We start from the raw sequence: 20,848 nt of genomic DNA, 5'->3' as shown, positions 1-20,848 counted from the left end.
TTACGTTGCGCTGCATATACACACAAAGTAATGTGAAAAAAAGATGGCGTGGTAAAAGACAGTTTACACAAGCTCACCGAAGGCACAAAAAAAAAAAAAAAACTGATTGTCATAAAGCTATTAAGCAGTTTTATTTAATTTATGACTTCTACACTCAACTTAATTTTCTAATAATATCAAATAATCTCCAATCAGATCTTATTAAATGTAGAACATAATATTTTTTCATCATGATCGGGTATGTAACAACCGGGTATGTTTAAAACGAAGAATTTTAGAAATTTAAAGAATTTAAAATATAGAATTTAAGTTTTTTTTTAATTTCAATTTTCATCATTTGTTAAATTTTTTATTTGGAAAAGGTAATTTAAAATTTAAAATTTAAAACTTTTAGTTTTGATAGGATAATTTATTTTTTACTATAGATAAAGTTAAATTCTTAAAATTAAGTTTTGTAAAATTAAATATTAGTGAATTTTATAAAACTAATAAATTTAAAAATTATTACTAGATAATATTTAATAATTTAAAAATAAATTTAAATATTAAATAATATTAAAAATTGTCAATATTTTTTATATCGATTTTGAAAGAGAGAAGAGAGAGATAGGAGGGACAAAAAAGAATTTTAATTTTTTATTTTTTATGGAAAAATTTAAAATTTTATAATTAATTTTTTTTTTACAAATACTTAAATTTTAATTTTTTTTGTAAATTCTTTATTCAAATAAAATATTTTATGCTAAAAGAATTTGAATTTCTTTAAAAAATTGAGTTGCTCCATTATAATATCCCATCCAAACATTCTTAAGAAATTTTTCAAATATTTAAAATTTAAATTTTCTTATAAATTCTTCATTTAAAGAAAACATTTCATACTAAAGCATTTGAAAATTTTCAAAAAATTGAATTACTCTATTAAAATCTTTTATCTAAACATATTTAAGAAAGTGTGGTATTTAAGCAATAATATTCATTAGAGATCATAACATTTAACATTTAAGAGTTGAGAGTTGATTATCCCACGGAAAATGCATACTAATTCATAACTTGTAAGTGATTAAAATGAATATTAATAAAAAAAAAGGTAACTTTAAAAAGTAACTATATGCATATATGCATTTATCATATTTTGTTAGATTAGTTTTTGTCAACTTTGGGAGAACTATGTTATCAACAAAAAAATTGAAATGTTAGCAACACAAAATGTTTATCACATTCTTTCATTTGTTGAAATTTATTATAGAATACAAATCTTAGATCTTGCATTTTATTTAATGAGCTTCTTTTTGTCAATCTCATCCATTTCTCTTTTAACGAAGTTTTTATGTTCTTATTCTTTGTGAAAATTGACTTTTTTTCCTTCAAAATTTGAGAACACACAAATAATGAAAAGAATTCCTATATAAAGTAAGAATTATTCCTACTTATATACTTTATTTTATTTATATTATTAGTTAATATTAAAGCTTCAATTCATATCTTATCCAAAATTAGACATTAAAAGTATAAAATTTATAAGACTAAATATTTATGTATATCCAATATCAACTTAATAGTGGGTGAACTTGAAAATATTAAGATAAATTTTAATATTATTTTAAAATGTGTCTTCTAACCTAACATAACTTAAACCGCCAAACATGTTTGAAAAGTGAAAATTACACCACTGAAATACCTTATTTTCACCGTATCACTCCTCCGAACTATCTTAACCTTGGTGGGGAGCTTTAAATCAAGAAAAATGGAATGTGTGAAACTTGATTTATATGTTTTAATTTGTTGAATTTTCAACGGAGGATACGTACTTCTATTTGATTTGGCATTAAATAGTTGAAAGTCGGCTAAGGAATAGTTAATTTTGGGAGGGGATCGAACCAAACTCTGAACTTACCAGATACCACCATCTGGCATGAAGTTCATGAACTGTTGACTAATCCTTGCGGAACTCATACCAAACTCACATTTATGCTTTAGTAGTGTAAACATAATTTAAAGTTTATTGCTTCGGTCTTGAAATATTTGGTCCCATTACATTTTTTTTAAAAGAACATAACTGTTATAAATTCAATTCAAAAAAATTATGACAAATTAAAACATTCACTTGATCACATGTAGAAAAGCTAACTTTCAATTAGAGGAACAGTACTTCATACCTCCTGACATTCCTCAATAACTAAAATTATTACTTTATATTCTTACAATATTAAAACAGAACAGTACGAACTTCCCAAAAGACAAAAGGAAAGGAAGAAAAGAAGCAACAAAGAATCATACCCAAACGAAATCGAAAATTTAAAACCTGGTGTTGGAAAAGATCATTTGATACTTTAATAAAAAATTTCACTTCCAAACAAGTGGACAACGTTGGTGTCACAATGACGCATCAATCTACGAAATCATGACCAAATCCAAGCTTCATATAGTTTTATATTGTGCCGGCAACTTAAGCATGTTGCAAATAACCGTTTCTTCCACTCTTAGTTAACTCTACTACAACTACAATTGCACGCAACACATGTACGATCACTTATTCAAGGTCAACCATAATATTTTTTTAATTCGCCCCTATTTTTGTTTTTTCTGATTAGATGATTTGTAATCATGAGTCACCCTTTTCATGTACCTCACACGGTCCTTAATATATGTATTGACATGATATCATATGCTCTTGTGACTTGTTACTTGTTAGTGTCTGAATTGAGATGGAGAAACTGTTTCGGATTAAAACCAATTTCCTAAAGTTTTTGTCGAAACAACCAGTGGATTTAGTTGTAGCGTTTCAGAATCCAACGTTGAGTCCTTGTCGATCACCGGCACATTTGGTTTCGATAATTCCGAAGGAAGCGCGAAGGAAGCACAGGGGCGAAAGCTTTAGCGCCAGAGAGCCCACATCGCCCAAAGTGTCTTGCATGGGTCAGGTTCAGGGAAAGAAGAAGAGGAAGGCCCGGAAGCAGAAAAGGGCCCAGGTCCAGGCCCAGTCCCAGGCCCAGAAGAGTGAGTGTGTAGGTGAAAAGAATAAGATTCTGCTTTGGATTCATAAGGAGGGGCGAAAGCATAATGATAAGGTGTTGGAAGAGAAGGCATCAGGCACAGTGGAAGCTCCCACCTTGAATACGATGAAGAAATTTGCTAGTGGGAGAGGATCACTGTCTGATTTTCATGTTACAATTGCAGAAACATGAATGTTACATACTTTTCACTGCCTGTGCTCAAGAATAATAATGAAATGTTTTTCCTTTTTTTTTTTCTTCTTTTTTTTTTCATCTTCACATATATTAGTGCATAGTGTGTGTTTGATAATCTTCACATATGTTATTATTGCAAAGAGTGTATAGAATGGTTACTTCAACTAACAAAATAAGTTAACTTATAAATTATTTTTTTTATATATTTTATTTTCATCAGTTAATTTTAAATAATCAACTATTTTCTTTTATGTTATTTTATATTTGTTGACTAATTTTATTGAACACTTTTATTTAATCGTTTAATTTGTACATTTCTAGTTTTCTAATGATGTATTTAGTACAATTAATTTATAATATTTCTGAAAACTTACAAAATATAAGCTAGAAACAAAATAACACTTAAAAAGTATATGGTTGAATTGAAAATATAGTAAGATTATATGATAAATATAAAATGACATAAAATAGTTTTATAATAAAAGTGAAAAAATGAAAAAATAAGTTAAATGATTTGAGTAAAAGAGGATTTCAAGTAAATTTTTGAAGATAACTTTTTCTTTTTTTTAACAAAATATATTATAAACTTTTAAAATAAATTTATATACCAAACAAGTTTATTTTAATACATTTATGTACTCTTCTTCCATTTCCTTCTCACACTTTTATATTAAAAAATATATTTCCTTAAATATCATATAGAAAGATGAATAAGTAATCTATCTATTGAGAATCATAAATTGAAATATAAAAATTGTTTATATTTACAATTATGATTTTAAAAGTTGTATTTACTATAACTTTTTTATTTATTATTATTATTTTTATCTATTGATTTAGACACTGGCTACAATATAATTTTTTTTATTGATCGATAATTAAGATGCACAAAAATTAAAATTCAGAAAAATTGTATAAATATAATTTTTAATTACATATAGACTGCGGTCAAACCTAGTATATCGATGAAAATCAAATTATTAGAATGCGTTTACTATTGAATCATTAGGTCCTATTTTTCTTATATGCATATGATTGGGTAAAAGAATCCAAGCCCATTCCATTGATTCAGGCAACTGAGCTTCAATGTCACTTAAGCTTGGAATTGGATCAATAGGTGAAGGAGGAAAACATGTCTTCAACCATAATCGCCAGATTATTCATCTTGGCAAAATGGGAAAAGTTGAAGAGGCCATCAGAATCTTCTCTAACATGACCCACAAAAACCTTGTAACATACAATTCCATGATATCCGTCTTAGCCAAAAATGCTAGAATTAGTCATGCTCGGCAACTGTTTGATAAAATGTCCTTACGAAACCTTGTTTCTTGGAACTCCATGATTGCTGGATATCTTCACAACAATATGGTTGAAGAAGCCCGTCACTTGTTTGACATAATGCCTGAAAGAGACAATTTTTCCTGGGCTTTGATGATAACTTGCTATACGCGTAAAGGGAAACTTGAAAAGGCCAGAGAACTGCTTGAGTTGGTTCCTGATAAGTTGGACACTGCATGTTGGAATGCAATGATAGCTGGTTATGCAAAGAAGGGCAAATTCAATGATGCTATGAAAGTGTTTGAGAAGATGCCGCTAAAGGATTTGGTTTCTTACAACTCAATGCTAGCTGGGTATACACAAAATGGGAAAATGCATTTAGCATTGCACTTTTTTGACAGGATGACCGAGAAGAATGAGGTTTCGTGGAATTTGATGGTGGCTGGGTATGTTAACGCTGGTGACCTGAGTTCTGCTTGGCAATTGTTTGAAAAGATTCCAAATCCTAATGTTGTTTCTTGGGTTACAATGTTGTGTGGGTTTGCAAAATATGGAAAGATTACAGAAGCCAGGGGACTTTTTGACAGGATGCCTAGTAAGAATGTGGTTTCTTGGAATGCAATGATTGCAGCCTATGTTCAAGACTTACAAATTGATGAAGCTGTTAAGTTGTTCATGAAAATGCCAAACAAGGATAGTGTATCGTGGACTACAATAATTAATGGGTACATTCGAGTTGGTAAGCTAGATGAAGCACGGGAAGTATATTATCGGATGCCTTGCAAAGACATAGCAGCAAAAACAGCATTGATGTCTGGATTAATACAAAATGGAAGGATAGATGAGGCTAATCAAATGTTTCGTCAAATTGGTGGACGTGATGTTATTTGTTGGAACAGCATGATTGCAGGCTATTCCCAGAGTGGAAGAATGGATGAAGCTCTCGATTTATTTAGACAAATGCCCATTAAGAATGCTGTTTCATGGAATACAATGATTTCCGGATATGCTCAAGCAGGACAAATGGATAGAGCAACTGAGGTCTTTCAGGCCATGGAGGAGAGGAATATAGTTTCATGGAATTCTCTTATTTCAGGTTTCCTACAAAATAATCTATACTTGGAAACTATTAAGAGTTTGGTTATGATGGGGCAAGAAGGAAAGAAACCTGATCAATCAACTTTTGCATGTGCCGTAAGTGCATGTGCTAACCTAGCTTCTTTGCAAGTAGGCAAGCAACTTCATGAATACATTCTGAAAAGTGGTTATATGAATGATTTATTTGTCAGCAATGCCCTGATTTCCATGTATGCAAAATGTGGAAGGGTACAAAATGCCGAACAAGTGTTCAGTGATATTGAATATGTTGATCTTATTTCCTGGAATTCCTTGATTTCGGGTTATGCTTTGAATGGATATGCAAATGAGGCATTTAAGGTCTTTGGACAAATGTTATCAGAGCAAGTGGTGCCTGATGAGGTTACTTTTATTGGGATGTTGTCAGCATGTAGTCATGCTGGTTTAGCAAATCAGGGTTTGGATTTTTTTAAATGCATGATTGAAGATTTTGTTATTGAACCCTTGGCAGAACACTACAGCTGCCTTGTTGACTTGCTTGGTCGCATGGGTAGGCTAGAGGAAGCATTCAATACAGTGAGGGGGATGAAGGTAAAAGCAAATGCTGGATTATGGGGATCACTGCTTGGGGCTTGTCGTGTACACAAAAACCTGGAACTTGGCAGATTTGCTGCTGAGAGGCTGTTCGAACTTGAACCACATAATGCCTCCAATTACATTACCTTGTCAAACATGCTTGCAGAGGCTGGTAGATGGGAAGAGGTTGAAAGAGTAAGGATACTAATGAGAGACAAAAGAGCTGGAAAGCAACCTGGTTGCAGCTGGATTGAAGTGCAAAATCAAATACAACATTTTCTGTCGCATGATCCGGCAAAGCTGAGACCTGAAAATATTCATATTATATTGAATACTTTAGCTGTACACATGAGGGATCAATATAACATATATGACATGAAATCAGCTTTCGACATTTTATGATTGGAGGTACCCACAACCTGGTCAGACCTTCATAGCTTTAGAATTACATTGAAAAGGTAAACTGAATTCCTAATGCATTGTTTGATAATTTCCTCCATTAAACATTTAATGAAATGTTATGGTGGAATGTGGATGAACAGACATCAGTGGATGACCGTAATTTAGATATTCTTTTGTAGTCCATCTAACCTACATCACATGTTAATATCTGTGTTACCCTTGCAGACTTGCAGGTTTGAATTTATTTGGTGCCAGACATAATGATGATGATTATATATACATACACCAACTCTCCTAGATTGGCGATCATTCTGGTTTGACTTCACTGATTCTTGATAGGCCTCAGATTTGGTTAAATTCCTAATCAAAATCGTTTTTTAGCTGGAAAGGTTTCTATTTGTTGACACTTGCAACAACAACTCGGTGCACCGATTATGCAATTTAGTGAGGTGCTGCTAGTGGTCCAGTCAAATCCATTTCTTTCTCAAAAAAACATATCACTCATTCATCTCGGTTCATCTGATTCTCACTCACGACTCTCATACACTCAAAATTGTTTGAACCCTAATCTCATTTTGTGGTGATTTTCTGTTGATTGTGTGTGCAATTCTGTTTTTGATTCTCATATCAAAGATTTTTTCATTGTTTGTGGTGCAATTTCGACTCTATTTTCTCCCTAATTTTCATATCTGATCTTTTTTCCTCTTTTTGGTTCTATTAAATTAGTGCAGAGACAAAACAATGTTGCTGATTCTGTGACTGCTACAAAACATTTATATTCTGCTACACCAGGTTTGAATGAATTATTTATATTCTATCCTGTGCTGCTGATGGTGTTTGTTTCACAAAGTTTGTTGCGTACTTGTGATTTTGTTCCTATTTTGTTAATTTTTATACTGTTGAGCTGTTAAGGTCCTTTTGGGTGCTACCATTCTGGTTCAGTTTTGTTATGGGTTTAAAGACTCTGCTCTGATTGTGAATATGGGAGGAATTGACTCAATTGAGTCACCAAACCAAAGTCAACTAAGGTATGTTTCGGTAAATATCTCCGGAAGTACTTTTAAAAGAGAAAAATAGAAAGAAAAAAATGAAATAAAATTTTCTATTAATTAAAATTAGTTTATGCATAAATTAATTTATAGAATCTATCTCTTATTTATTTCTCTAAAACTTTATTTTTAAGTTGTGCATAAACTGATTTTAGTTATGAAGATGTTTATTACATTTCCCTTCTTAATTTTTCTTAAAATATTTTTGGAGAAATTTATTCAAACATGCCTTTAATCAGTTAATGGAGTTGAAAGTAAGTTCATGGATCTTTTTGGTTGGAGGAATGCTACCGCCTCCGCCTCTTAAACGTCAAATTATCTTCCGACCGTTAAAATTGATAATATTAAATTAAATAAATTGACAGATGTTAAACTTTCAATGGGTTGGAGGATCATTCGATGTGTGGATTTCGGAACATCTAGCATTTTTCTTTCGGTTGTCATTTTTATGCAGAACAAAGGGTTAACCTCATAAAGTCAATTATAATGTTAAATATACTGGGTGTCGGGGTTGCAATCTACCAATTATTTCATGAAGAACTAAAAGCTATAATAGTTATAGAGTCGGAGCACTTATTGCTTCCTTGGCAAATATTTCAGGTCCTATTTCTATTTAAATCTGCACATCATCTCTGTCAATAGCTAAATTTTGCAAATTTATCCTGTAGTTTTCACTACATCAAACAACAAAGGTACTATTATTGATTCTGGAACAACTTTAGCGTACCTTGGAGAAGAGGCTGACAATCCTTTAGTCAATGCAGTGAGTTTCACTTGGGTGATTTCTTTTTGTCCAATTGAATTAATACGTTTTTTTAATAAAATTTTCTTTGATGCATTATGACTTATGTTTCTTAACACGAGGCTTATCAGGAAATGAGTTGCGCTCAGAGGGGTATCTGCCAGAATACAGGTTTCAATATGCTAAAGACGTCACTAGGCTAAGACAATTAATCGGCTATACCCAAATGCCCATACATGGCCAAAGGTACTGAGCCCTGCTATTTCTATTGTAAGAAATGGTTTGAGATCTTCTTACTGAATGTTAGATTTGGTGTGATCGATGGAGTGGCCCCTATACCACTTTTACAAATTACAACCTTGGTGCTGCTATGTATAAATTCTTCTTCTTGTATGTATATTTTATCCTTTTCCAATTTTGGCCAATTATATGCCATTTTTTGAATTCATTACCAAAGAGTATTTTTTTTTGTTGAACCCCACAAAAAATAATCTCTTTAAAAAAATTTAACAGATACTTAATAGGTGAACATTCTTTTTTGCCTTGAATTTTTTATATAGACAAGTGTTAGGAATTATATGCCATTTGTGGAGATGGGCGATTGAATATTATGAAATTATATTTGTATTAAAGAGTTATGTGAGCCAATGCTACATGCTTAACTACATCTTTTCTCATAAAATATTGAGCCCCTTGCTGTGTAGATGGTCAAGGGCTGATGATTCATACACAGCTACATCTTTTTCCCGCTTGATACATTGTTGCACAATTTAATAGATGCAGTTACTTTAAATTAAATTTTTTTTTTAAATATGAAAAAGATGTGACAAAATTTATCAAAATCTATAATAATTTTATTAATTTAGGTTGCAGGATTGTATATATCTTAAAAAAAATGAAAATAATTTTTGATTTATTATATGTGGATGTCACTTTTATAAAAAGAACTTTTTGGTTCATATTTTGACCACACTCTTTAAAGCAATTAATCTCCTTTCGTATAAAGCTTACTTTATTAATTTTTAATTTAATGCTATTTGACAGTTTATGTCAAAGGTTCAACGATAACTAATAAATGTGTATAATGTAGGAGTTTCTAAATTGTAACGGTGAATGTTTTAAATGAATAAAAGAATTATTATAAAGTTACACAATTTTAATTTCTCAGTCAATTGAATTTTAGTTGAGCGTTAATTATTTAAGATGTATAAGTTGTACATTATCTAGGTAGTTACCTAAAAATAAACCGATTAAGTTTAAGGTGTATATAACTTATAAATTGAAGATTTTAAATGGATAACTTAGTATAATATCATACTTAGCTTGAAACTAATCTTTAATTTAACTTAAGAATCAAATATATGTCATTTTAATTCTGAGTGAACCGATTTATTAATTAAAGGTAAAGCTTTAAGCTAAAACTTAGGGTTAATATCACTTAATAATTTTTCTCCTTCAACCTACGGAAATGACCAATTAGGATAGATTATAAAGGTTAGAAAGTTGATTTTTTTAAAACAAAATATATATTTAAAATTTATTTTTTTAATAACTTAAACTCTTTATTTACTCAATTCAATAATACAAATTATTTGGGATGTCAAGACTTTACGATGAAGTGTGGTGCAAATTGTGTACTTGAAAGGATGTTTTTTGGGTTAAAATTGTTCATCGTAAGTATAGTTGTAAGGGAGTCTATTCTCCCACTTATTGATAAGAATATATCAAGTTTTAATCTTTGGAAAAGGGTGGTGCTCAAAGCTTTCCTGTTCATATTACTTGTGGTAGTCTTTTTAGATATAGTAACAAAAGTTTTTTTTTTGGGTGGATTTGTATCTTATATTACTATAAAGATTGTGTTGCATGCTGAACTTATTGTTGTTATGTATGCTATTGAACATGTGCATGATGTTGGTGGCATAAGCTTTGGTTAGAGTGTGATTCTAAGTTTATTTTGGACACTTTTGGAAACACTTAAATTATTCGTTGAAACATTTGTGGTATGGTGGCATTGTCTTTCACTCTATTCACATATGCATCTTTTTTATTCTCATATTTATGGGGAGGGAAATTAATGTACAGACAAACTAGCTGATTTTGGTTCAAAGCATAAAATTTTTTACAAGTGGTGATCTATTCCGCTTTCTTTTGTTTGAGAGGTTTTTTTTTCTTAACGTTGTGATTTACCTTCTTTTGTTTTGTTGATTTCTACATGAGTTTTGATATAGTCCCTCTATGTTATTATTACTATTTTCCTCTTTTTTATAATTTTTTTAGTGTGTTGTAAATGAGTGGTAGACTTTGGGATGTCAACCTTGTTGAAATGTCTTAGTTCTATAGTTGATGCTTAGCATGCTAAACCTTTTATTGAAAAAAACAATCTTTGGACAAGGGCTTGTAATGTGTAACAGTATCTCTCTCATTCTATCTCTTAAAATATTGTGTTAGAATTTTCTATAGATTCTTTTGGCTACAATAAATTGTAAATTTTATTTTGTTAAAAATGGGCTAATATTATGATCCAAATGATGATACTTAAGCTTATTAATAATGTGATTAAGTATAACAGATTTTGGGCGCAACTAATTCTGATAAGTGTGAAAAAAGTGTAGGCTTAACTTCAAGGCTCGTGATAGAAGATGTATAGGGTTAATTAAATAGTGTGGATAGGCTCCCTTTATTATCATGATAACAAACATATGAGGTTTTGGTTGAGGATGTGACCTTAGTTTGTACATTTTGTCCAAAGGTGAATGTGTTATTATACTGACCTCTTTGATACCTTATTATGTTCTTATTAGCTTTTAGCGGGAGGATAACAGTTCTACAACATATGGTTATGTATCTATAAAGGGATCATATTTTGTGAAGCATAGTTCTAAGGGAATATCCATGATAAAAATGTTTTTTTAAGTAACGTGAAATTGGGAGAGATGTTTGTTTGCTCTTAGAATCAAGATTTGAATTATTTTTGAAAGATATTTATTTTTTATCTAAGAAAAGTTTTATGGTAAATGTAGTGTCACATTACTACTTTTGGGACATGCTACTTACATCATTTGGTTGGCGAGTGATATGATGAGAACATGAGAAATATGAATTGTTATGATGTGCATAGTTAGTGAAAGTATGAGTTACGTGTGTCTTATCCAGTATTTGATAAATCTTCTAATTTTGAATCTCTAGTGACATTTTCATGTAATACTTTTTTTTTTTTCATTATATACTTGTCATATAAATACATGAAACATGATAATGTTTTTTAAGCTTGATGTCATTCAGATTGTTATGTTGGTGGTTAACACGATGCTGGAGTTAAGGCATAATTCTTTTTAAGCTCAATGGCAATGAGACCACTATGTTGATTGTTGACACCATATTAAAACTAATACATAATATTTGGAGCTCAATATTATCAGGACCTCTATGTTGATGGTCGACCCTATGTTGGACTAAGACATGTTTATTTTTTAAAGCTCGGTGTCATAAGGACTATTATGCATGTAATCGACGACACTTTGGAGTTGAGGCACGATAGTAAACCATGTAATTTCTCTGGCTTTTAGGCATTGGAGAGAAATTGAGGGCTGGCGGAGAAAATGATAGTGTGACTATTTGATCACATTGACATGTCATTTAATTTCTTGCTATACTCCACTATTTGGTAGGGTCGGTAATATTTGTAAACATGAAAGATATTGTACCAATGAGGGATGTGTAAAATTTCACATAATATTTGAATGATCAAATAGGATCTTAGAATTCATAGTTTTCACATATAAGATTAGATAGAAACACTAACCTTGATCCATGATGAGATTGATGACTTTGAATCTTGTAGAATTTGTAAGAAGAATCTTTTCTATCTCTTTTTCTTTATCTTTTCTTTGTACTCTTTATTTCTTGATGGTAATTTTAAGAGACAAACTTTCATAGGCAGAGATAGAGACTATTCATGTCCTTCCATTATATATATATTATTTCCATCAAACAATATACCCCTTCATTAAAACATAATAACTCCTTCCCAGAAGTCATACCCTTCCATTCAAAATAATTGAATAATATATTCCCAAAATTCATATCCTTTCATTTGCCACACACATGAGACATTAATTTCTTACATTCTCCCACTTGGCTCATGTGACAAAATACAACATCATAGTTTGATAAATATTAAACATAATGATACATTTATAATATCATAAGTCATAATTTAGAACAAGAACTAATAAGAGTCATGGCGGTTGTACATCACTTATTTGACATAGTCCCTTCCATGTACTACTATATTAGCCTTCTTCTAAACATGAAACTTTAATAGGAAATACATAATTTGGATAACAATAATGTCAATTTCAAAGACATAAATTGTTTCCAATATTAACATTCATACACGTGCACATAAGTTTGAAAACAAAAATATTCAGAAAAATTTTCATTAGTGAACTCAGAGTATCAAACATACAAGACATTACAATAATTTTCAACATTCGCTAACTAACATAATACCCATATTTACGACATGACCAGTAAATGTCTTGGGCGGTAACCCTTTAGTTAAAGGATCTACAATCATAAGACTAGTGCTAATGTGTTCTATTGACACTCTATATTTCTGAACCTCTTCTTTAACGACAAAGTATTTCAATTCCATATGTTTAGCACCTTTAGAATACTTGTCGTTTCTAGAAAAAAAGACTGCTGCAGAATTATCACAATAAATTTTCAACGGCTTGGCAATACTGTCGACTACACTAAGTCTTGAAATAAAATTCCGTAGCCATTTAGCCTGAACCATGGCCTCAAAGCATGCCACAAATTCAGCTTCCATAGTGGATGCAACAATGACTGACTGCTTCGCACTTTTCCATGAGATAGCTCCTCCAGCCAACATAAACAAATAACCGAATGTAGATTTTCTTGTATCTACACATCTGGCAAAGTCTGAATCTGAATATCAAATCACCTCAAGATGATCAGATCTCCTATAAGTAAGCATGTGCTCTTTTGTACCTTGCAAATATCTCAGAACTTTCTTTGCAGCTTTCCAATGGTCTATACCAGGATTACTTTGGTATCTTCCCAACATCCCAATTGCAAAGCTAATATCTGGTATCGTACAAGTCTGAGCATACATTAAGCTCCCAACTATAGATGCATAAGGAATTTCTTCCATTTATTTTCGTTCCAAATCATTCTTTGGACATTGCATAAGACTAAATTTGTCTCCTTTCTGAATTGGAACAAGAGATGTTGAACATTTATCCATTCTGAATCTCTCTAAAATTTTATTAATATATGCTTTCTGAGACAAGCCTAGCAATTCTTGTGACCTATCCCGGAATATTTCTATTCCAATCACATAACTTGCCTCACCCATATCTTTCATTTCAAAATTTCTAGAGAGAAACTTCTTAGTCTCAGTTAAAAGACCAAGATCATTAGTTGCAAGCAAGATGTCATCAACATACAGAACTAGAAAAATAAACTTACTCCCACTGACCTTTAGATATATACATCGATCAACAATGTTTTCCTTAAATCCAAAGGACATAATGGTATCATTGAACTTGAGATACCACTGTCAGGAAGCTTGCTTAAGTCCGTATATTGATTTCTTAAGTTTACACACCACGTGTTCTTTTCCTTTGTTTATGAATCCCATTGGTTGATCCATATATACATCTTCCTCTAAATCTCCATTTAGAAAGGCGATTTTCACATCCATTTGGTGTAACTCCAAATCATAATGAGCTACTAATGCCATGATAATTCTGAGAGAATCTTTCTTAGAGAGTGGTGAAAATGTCTCCTTATAATCAATGCCATCCTTTTGAGTAAATCCTTTAGCAACTAGTTTGGCCTTGTAACATTCTAAGTTACCATGAGAGTCACATTTGGTCTTAAAGACCCACTTGCAACCAACTCTCTTACAACCTTCTGGTAACTCAACAAGGTCCCAAACCCTATTATGTTCCATAGATTTTAACTCAGCTTTCATGGCATCTAACCATTTCTCAGCATTATCACCATTCATGGCTTGTGAAAATGTAACTAGGTCATTTTCAATTCCTAAGTCATTTTCTGACTCTTGTAGATAAATCACATAATCATTAGGAATAGCAGATCGCCTTTCTCTTTGTGATCTTCTTAATGCTATTTGTTGTGGTTCTTCTACTATAGGTTCATTTACTTCAACCTCATTGTGAGTAATGGGATCATCAGTTTGTTGTTCTTCATGGTTATTAATTGGTTCAATAACTTGAGGAACAACAACTTTATTAGAGATACAAGTTAATGGAACTTGCACTCTCATTTCTTGAATCTCCACTTTGCGTGGTGTTTCACTCCCACTGACTTCACCATTTTCAATAAACCTAGCATTCCCAGTTTCAGTGATCCTCGTAGTATGGTTTGGACAGTAAAATCTATACCCTTTTGACTTTTCTGGATAATCAATAAAATATCCACTGATTGTCCTAGCATCCAATTTCTTTTCTTGTGGATTATAAAATCTAATTTCTGCCGGACACCCCCAAACATGTAGGTGCCTTAAACTAGGTTTCCTTCCAATCCAAAGTTCAAAAGGAGTATTTGGAACTGCCTTACTAGGAACCCTATTCAACAAATACATGGCAGTTTTTAGAGCATAAGTCCACAATGAAATAGGTAAAGAAGAGTTACTTAACATACTCCTAACCATATCCAACAAGGTTCTATTATGCCTTTCTGATACACCATTTTGCTGCGGTGTACCTGGCATTATGTATTGCACACATATGCCACGCTTTTCAAGGAATTTAGCAAAGGGACCAGGATGTTGTCCTCTTTCTTCATACCTTCCATAATACTCACCACCCCGATCAGATCTAATATTTTTCACCTTACTGTCTAATTGTCTTTCTACTTCTTCAATGTAAATCTCTAAGGCGTTTATAGCTTGAGATTTATCATGTAGCAAATAGACATAACCATAACGTGAATAATCATCGATGAAGGTGATAAAGTATTTCTCTTTATTGAAAGAGTTCACATCAAAAGGTCCACAAATATCGGTGTGTATAATTTCAAGAAGCTGAATACTTCTTGTGGCTCCTTTCTTTGTGTGTTTTGTTTGTTTACCTTTAATACAATCCACACATACATTCAGATCAGTGAAATCTAAATCCAGAAGGATTTCATTCTTCACTAATCTTTGTAATCTTTTCTTGGAAACATGTCCTAAACGTTTATGCCACAAGTAAGCAGAACGTTCATTCTCTAAACCACGTTTAGTACCAATATTATGATGCAAGGTCAAAAGTGTTTCAGCAAAAAGATTATCAAGATTTAACTTATATAATCCATCACATAATATACCACTACCAATTAAATGGGTATGTTTATACAAACTGAAACATCCATTTCCAAATTTAATAGAGTATCCATTAACATCAAATTTAGATAAAGAAACTAAATTCCTAGAAATACTATGTACATAAAGAGTTTCAAACAAATCTAAATGATGTCCAGTGTCGAGGATTAAACGATAAGTCCCGACTGCTTCCACTGGAACCTTCACTCTATTGCCCATAAAGACAAACTTTTCATTTGGCTTTGTGGTTCGGGTCGTAAGGAATCCCTACATTGTATTAGAAACATGAGTTGTGCATCCAGAATCAATCCACCAAGTATTATAAGGAACTTCAGCTAAATTCGATTCGAAACATACATAAGCTTTAGGCTTACCTTTCTTTTCGAACCAAGCCTTACGTTTTGGACAATCCTTTTGGAAGTGCCCATCCTTTTTACAAAAATGACATTTGTTGCCATGATGTTCCTTCTTGTGGATTTGAGAGGAAGAAGCCTCATTGATCTTTAGGAGTCTCTTCCCTTTCTTGTCATGTTTCTTGCCAAATTTCTTTCTAGCTCCTTGATGGTTAACATAATTAATGGAATGATTTCTTTGATTCTTAAGTCTAGTTTCCTCTTGAACTAACATACTATGCAATTCATGCACATTCCATTTATCTTTCATGGTATTATAGTTCATTTGGAAAGGACTATACTCAAACGGTAATGAATTCAATATGAATTGCACAAGGAAATTTTCATCCACATTCATTCCCAATGACTTAAGTTTTGCTGCAATGTTTACCATTTCGGTAACATGTTCATGCATAATACAAGAACCATCAAATTTCATGGTGGTTAAAGTACTCATCAATGTCCCGGCAAGAGACTTATCAGCAGTTTGGGAGCGCTCTTCCACAAACTTCATCATTTCTTTTGCAATTTCAGTTTTAGGAAGAGCGGACTTAATGTTATCAGCAATACTCATCCGCATATACATTAGACTCAATCTGTTTGACTTTTCCCAATTTTTAAAATGAACTTTCTCTTCCTCAGTGCTTGAATCAGTAATAGCACTTGGTTTCTCTTCACGAAGAGCCAAATCTAAATCCATTACCCCAAGGTAAAATTGAATTTGCTCATTCCATTTAGAGAAATTAAGTCCATTAAAATTTGGAACAGATTAGAAATGCGAATGCAAAGTAAAAGGTACTGCAAACAATAAAGATTTAAAATATTAATGCTTTGAGTTACATACTAATATGCTAAATAAATTCAGAACATAATTACATACATTGCATATTGATGTTCACCTTTGGGCAATCCATCAATATACCATACTTGGCATAATGATGCAAAAAAAAAAAATATACATAATTTGGCAATGATATATGAATTAATTAGAAATACCTATTATCTTTGGATATATAAATATAACTAATAATGCATTTACACTACCAACATTTATGCTTATTAATTATAAGAACAAATAATCAACCTTTGGGTGATTCTTAACTATCATATAATAATGAACTTCAATATATCCATAAACAAATAATTCATAAGTTAGCGTCCATGCTATGGATAATTGAAATAAAATTGTCACTAGTTTGAAATTAAATAAAACATAAAGATTTGACCACTTTGGTGATTACAAATCTTTCATACATTTAATTTCAAAATAAATCACGACAATTAAAAAAAAATTACTTTCAATTGTAAAATCAATTAAATATAAAATACAATCACAGACTTTCAAATTTCCAATCATGTCGGAATTGTAAATATAAATTGCAATTCCAAAATAATTTTAGCATTTCATACATATAAACTATAATTTCAAATTAAAAGAGACGTGACTGGAAAACTAGAAAAGATTTCAACATTTGGTTTGAATTATATATATATATATATATATATATATATATATATATATTATTTGAAATCTAAAATCTCAATTCAAGTTACATTCTGGAAATTGGCTAGGCGCTGCTTGCCCCTGGGTATAATTGGGCCTAATGCACAAATCTCGCTAACTAGTAGTTCATCCCCCAATAAGGGTGTCAACACATGGTTCCCATTCAAAAGATTCATTTGTAATGTAATTTATCTTGTTCAACACAGGCGACGGGCATAAAAAAGGGTGTTCGCCCCTGAGTCAGATATCGTATCAAAAAATCATGCTTTGTTTTGGATACTACAATTTTTATTTTTATTTTACGGTTTATATCCAGGCCAAGTCCTTTGTTGCTTGTGGGAAACCAAGCAATTGATTCTCCCTTCAAACATTCCATTCTTTATATTATTTTAAAGCTTTTATGATTTCAGATTGAAATCAATTCGTACTTAGTGGAAAAAATAACGGTCTTGTGATTTTAAAACGTTTTCCAGAAAAATTTGATTTTTAAAACACAAGTTCAAAAAAATGTTTCATTTTCTCAATTCATATACAAATCAATTCAATAATGCAGTGGAAAATATTATTTATCAAATTCTTGATGGAAAACATTCATGCAATTATTAAAATTACTATTAATGGAAAACTATAAATTCTCAAACACATGCTCTGATACCACATGTAAAATTTCACATAATATTTGAATGAGCAAATATGATCTTAGAATTCATAGTTTTCACATATAAGATTAGATAGAAACACTAACCTTGATCCATGATGAGATTGATGACTTTGAATCTTGTAGAATTTGTAAGAAGAATCTTTTCTATCTCTTTCTCTTTATCTTTTCTTTGTACTCTTTATTTCTTGATGGTAATTTTAAGAGACAAACTTTCATAGGCAGAGATAGGGACTATTCATGTCCTTCTATTATATATATATATTGTTTCCATCAAACAATATACCCCTTCATTAAAACATAATAACTCCTTCCCAGAAGTCATACCCTTTCATTCAAAATAATTGAATAATATATTTCCAAAAGTCATATCCTTTCATTTGCCACACACATGAGACATTAATTTCTTACAGGATGTAGTTGCCATTATGATTCGATATTTCATGAATTTTATTGGATGGAATCTTAATTAAGTGTTGTATCTTGGGATCATATATTTTGTGAGTTATTAGCTCAAGAGCATTTTCAAAAAAATTTCATAGTTATGAACTTCACAATTGATTTTGCTTGCGTGGGAGAATGTTAGAATTTCTTATACATTCTTGTGGGCTATAATCAATTGTGAATTTTTTTTTTGTCAAAAACAAGCTGATATTATGATTCATCTGATGATACTTAAATCCACTAATGATGTATCACATATAACAGGCCTTGAGCACCTAATTCTAATATGTGCAGAAAACAATGCAATCCTAACCTCAAGGCCCATGATGGGAGGTACCTAGGGTTAATTAAATAGTGTGTCTAGGTCCCCTTTGTCATCATGATAACAAACAATTGCTTTTTAAGGTTTGCTCCATTGAAAACCTATAATATTAGTGTCTGATCAGGTAAAGAAAGACTTGACTTCTCGATTTCAAAGGTTTGTGCAGCGAATGAAAAACACATCGAAGGTACATCTAAATATGTCTTTAACAAGTAAGTGTATCATTTAAATTAGTATTTTATATACATATAAAGTGTGATCTTCTTGACATGTTTTTCTTACATATTAGGGATGGTGAAATGGTTTCGTTTTGGAATGATATCTAGGTGCTAGGGCACAATAAGCTTCTTGAGGCAATCTAAGCCACTCCCACTGGCTAGCTTGTTGAAAAAGGTTGGTGATTTTGTTGGAGTTAATTGTGATCAGAATTTTGTAGCTTTTAGTCCTTATCTTCCTCCAAGGGTGTTGGAGCAATCGGAGCTATTCCGCCTCCTCACCCTTCAAGGAGAGCTGATTCTTTATCATGGAAAGGAACAAACAATGATGATTTCTCGATTAATTAAGCTTATGTTAGCTTTACACAAAATTTATTTTGTGAGCGTGACTCGTTATTTAGAGTAGTTTGGTGTTGGCCTGGGTCTAAGAGGATTCAAATTTGCTTTGGAAAATAGTTGTCAATGCTTTGCTCACTAATGATGTTGAGCGAGCTAGGCACATGACAATAGAACCCAAGGCCATTGCTTGGTCATCACTTCCTCATAGGTCGAATTTGCTTTTTGTATTTTTTTTAATATTAAAATCTTAAATACTAAATCCTAAATGCTTGGAAACCTCGTTGGCAAGTTATTATTATTATTTTTTGTCTTTAAAATAAATGGAAGCTTAGGACTCTACGTATGCAGAATATGGTTTTCGTATTGCATCATTGCATGATGAAAGTTTCCTAGTTCCTTGAGTTGAGGATATGCTAAGTTAGTAAACATACTTTTCCCTTCCTTTCTAATTAAGTATAACATACATTATGAATTGCCAGATACTTTAACTTTAGTCATCATCAAATACTTTCTGTTTGTCTTCCTTTATTTCCAAAGAAAAAATTGATAAAAAAACAGTGGCGTATGGAGGTTACACATCAAAATCAATAACCAGCTAGGTTGTCTGTCATTAACACGCGGACCCACTTTGAAAATTTGTGGTTTTATTTGGTAAGTCAAATTTTACGATATTATCTATATGAATGAAGTAAGCCTTGAAAAGGACCACCCATTTGCAATCGGATCACTTGGTTTTATGCGTAAAATTGCACAAAACGTTGTCTTTTTGTTAATTATAAGATTATTCATGTATCAAAACAATCAAATAATGAATATAGTAAAATAATAATATTACGAAAAGCGCTAACCACATAATTTATAACTAATAATTGTAAACAGGTGTAACTCTGGTGTAAAAAGAAACTGCAACTCTTTAATAAAAAATTTCCTACAATATTAAAAAGTAAAATAATAGTAACACGCTTTCTATCTTTTAACACACTATTTTAAATAATAGAAATTTGTTAAAAAACATAAAATTTAATAAGTGTTATATCATATTTAATGATTTTTTCTTCTAATTTCGTAATTTTTTTTAACCAATAAAATAATTATTTTAAGAGAAATTTGTTAGAGTATATTAATTATTAGCACTCTTCTATTAAAAATGATTAAAGTTCATGAAAAACACACTTTATGAAAAAACATACTTTCTTGACTCTTTAATCCCACCAAAAAAGAAAAGAAAAGCATGATATTTTTATAAATACAGTCTAATCCCATTAAAGAGAGAGAGAAAAAAAAAAGAAGAAAAAAGAACAACTT

At 31.3% G+C, this 20,848-nt stretch overlaps 2 protein-coding genes and 1 pseudogene across 21 annotated transcripts; 2 read left to right on the top strand and 1 right to left on the bottom strand.

Annotated features, from left to right (window-relative positions):
• The first annotated feature begins 2,147 nt into the window (after positions 1 to 2,147).
• On the top strand, positions 2,148 to 3,244 carry LOC109799924 (uncharacterized). Its single transcript, XM_020360581.3, has one exon. It carries the CDS (start codon positions 2,706 to 2,708, stop codon positions 3,183 to 3,185), a length of 480 nt encoding a protein of 159 aa, XP_020216170.1. The 5' UTR covers positions 2,148 to 2,705; the 3' UTR covers positions 3,186 to 3,244.
• An 843-nt stretch (positions 3,245 to 4,087) lies between these two features.
• Positions 4,088 to 8,944, top strand: LOC109801528 (uncharacterized). 20 transcript variants are annotated; one of them, XM_029271748.2, is made up of 6 exons: positions 4,088 to 6,577; positions 6,747 to 6,970; positions 7,253 to 7,313; positions 7,434 to 7,549; positions 8,239 to 8,333; positions 8,444 to 8,944. In XM_029271748.2, exon 1 carries the CDS (start codon positions 4,275 to 4,277, stop codon positions 6,519 to 6,521), a length of 2,247 nt encoding a protein of 748 aa, XP_029127581.1. In that variant the 5' UTR covers positions 4,088 to 4,274; the 3' UTR covers positions 6,522 to 6,577; positions 6,747 to 6,970; positions 7,253 to 7,313; positions 7,434 to 7,549; positions 8,239 to 8,333; positions 8,444 to 8,944. The 20 variants fall into 20 exon arrangements, with proteins under 20 accessions (XP_029127581.1, XP_020218209.1, XP_082922429.1 ...); XM_020362620.3 differs by having other exon boundaries at positions 7,248 to 7,313; XM_083066303.1 differs by having other exon boundaries at positions 6,747 to 7,101.
• Positions 8,945 to 12,798: 3,854 nt separating this feature from the next.
• LOC145953525 (secreted RxLR effector protein 161 pseudogene) lies at positions 12,799 to 13,491 on the bottom strand (annotated as a pseudogene).
• Between the last annotated feature and the right edge of the window lie 7,357 nt (positions 13,492 to 20,848).

This window comes from Cajanus cajan, chromosome 11, assembly GCF_000230855.2.
Source record: "Cajanus cajan strain Asha chromosome 11, NIPB_CcT2T_4, whole genome shotgun sequence".
Lineage (NCBI taxonomy): Eukaryota > Viridiplantae > Streptophyta > Magnoliopsida > Fabales > Fabaceae > Cajanus > Cajanus cajan.
The sequence above is the reverse complement of the archived record's forward strand: the minus strand, read 5'-3'. Positions and strand labels throughout refer to the sequence as shown.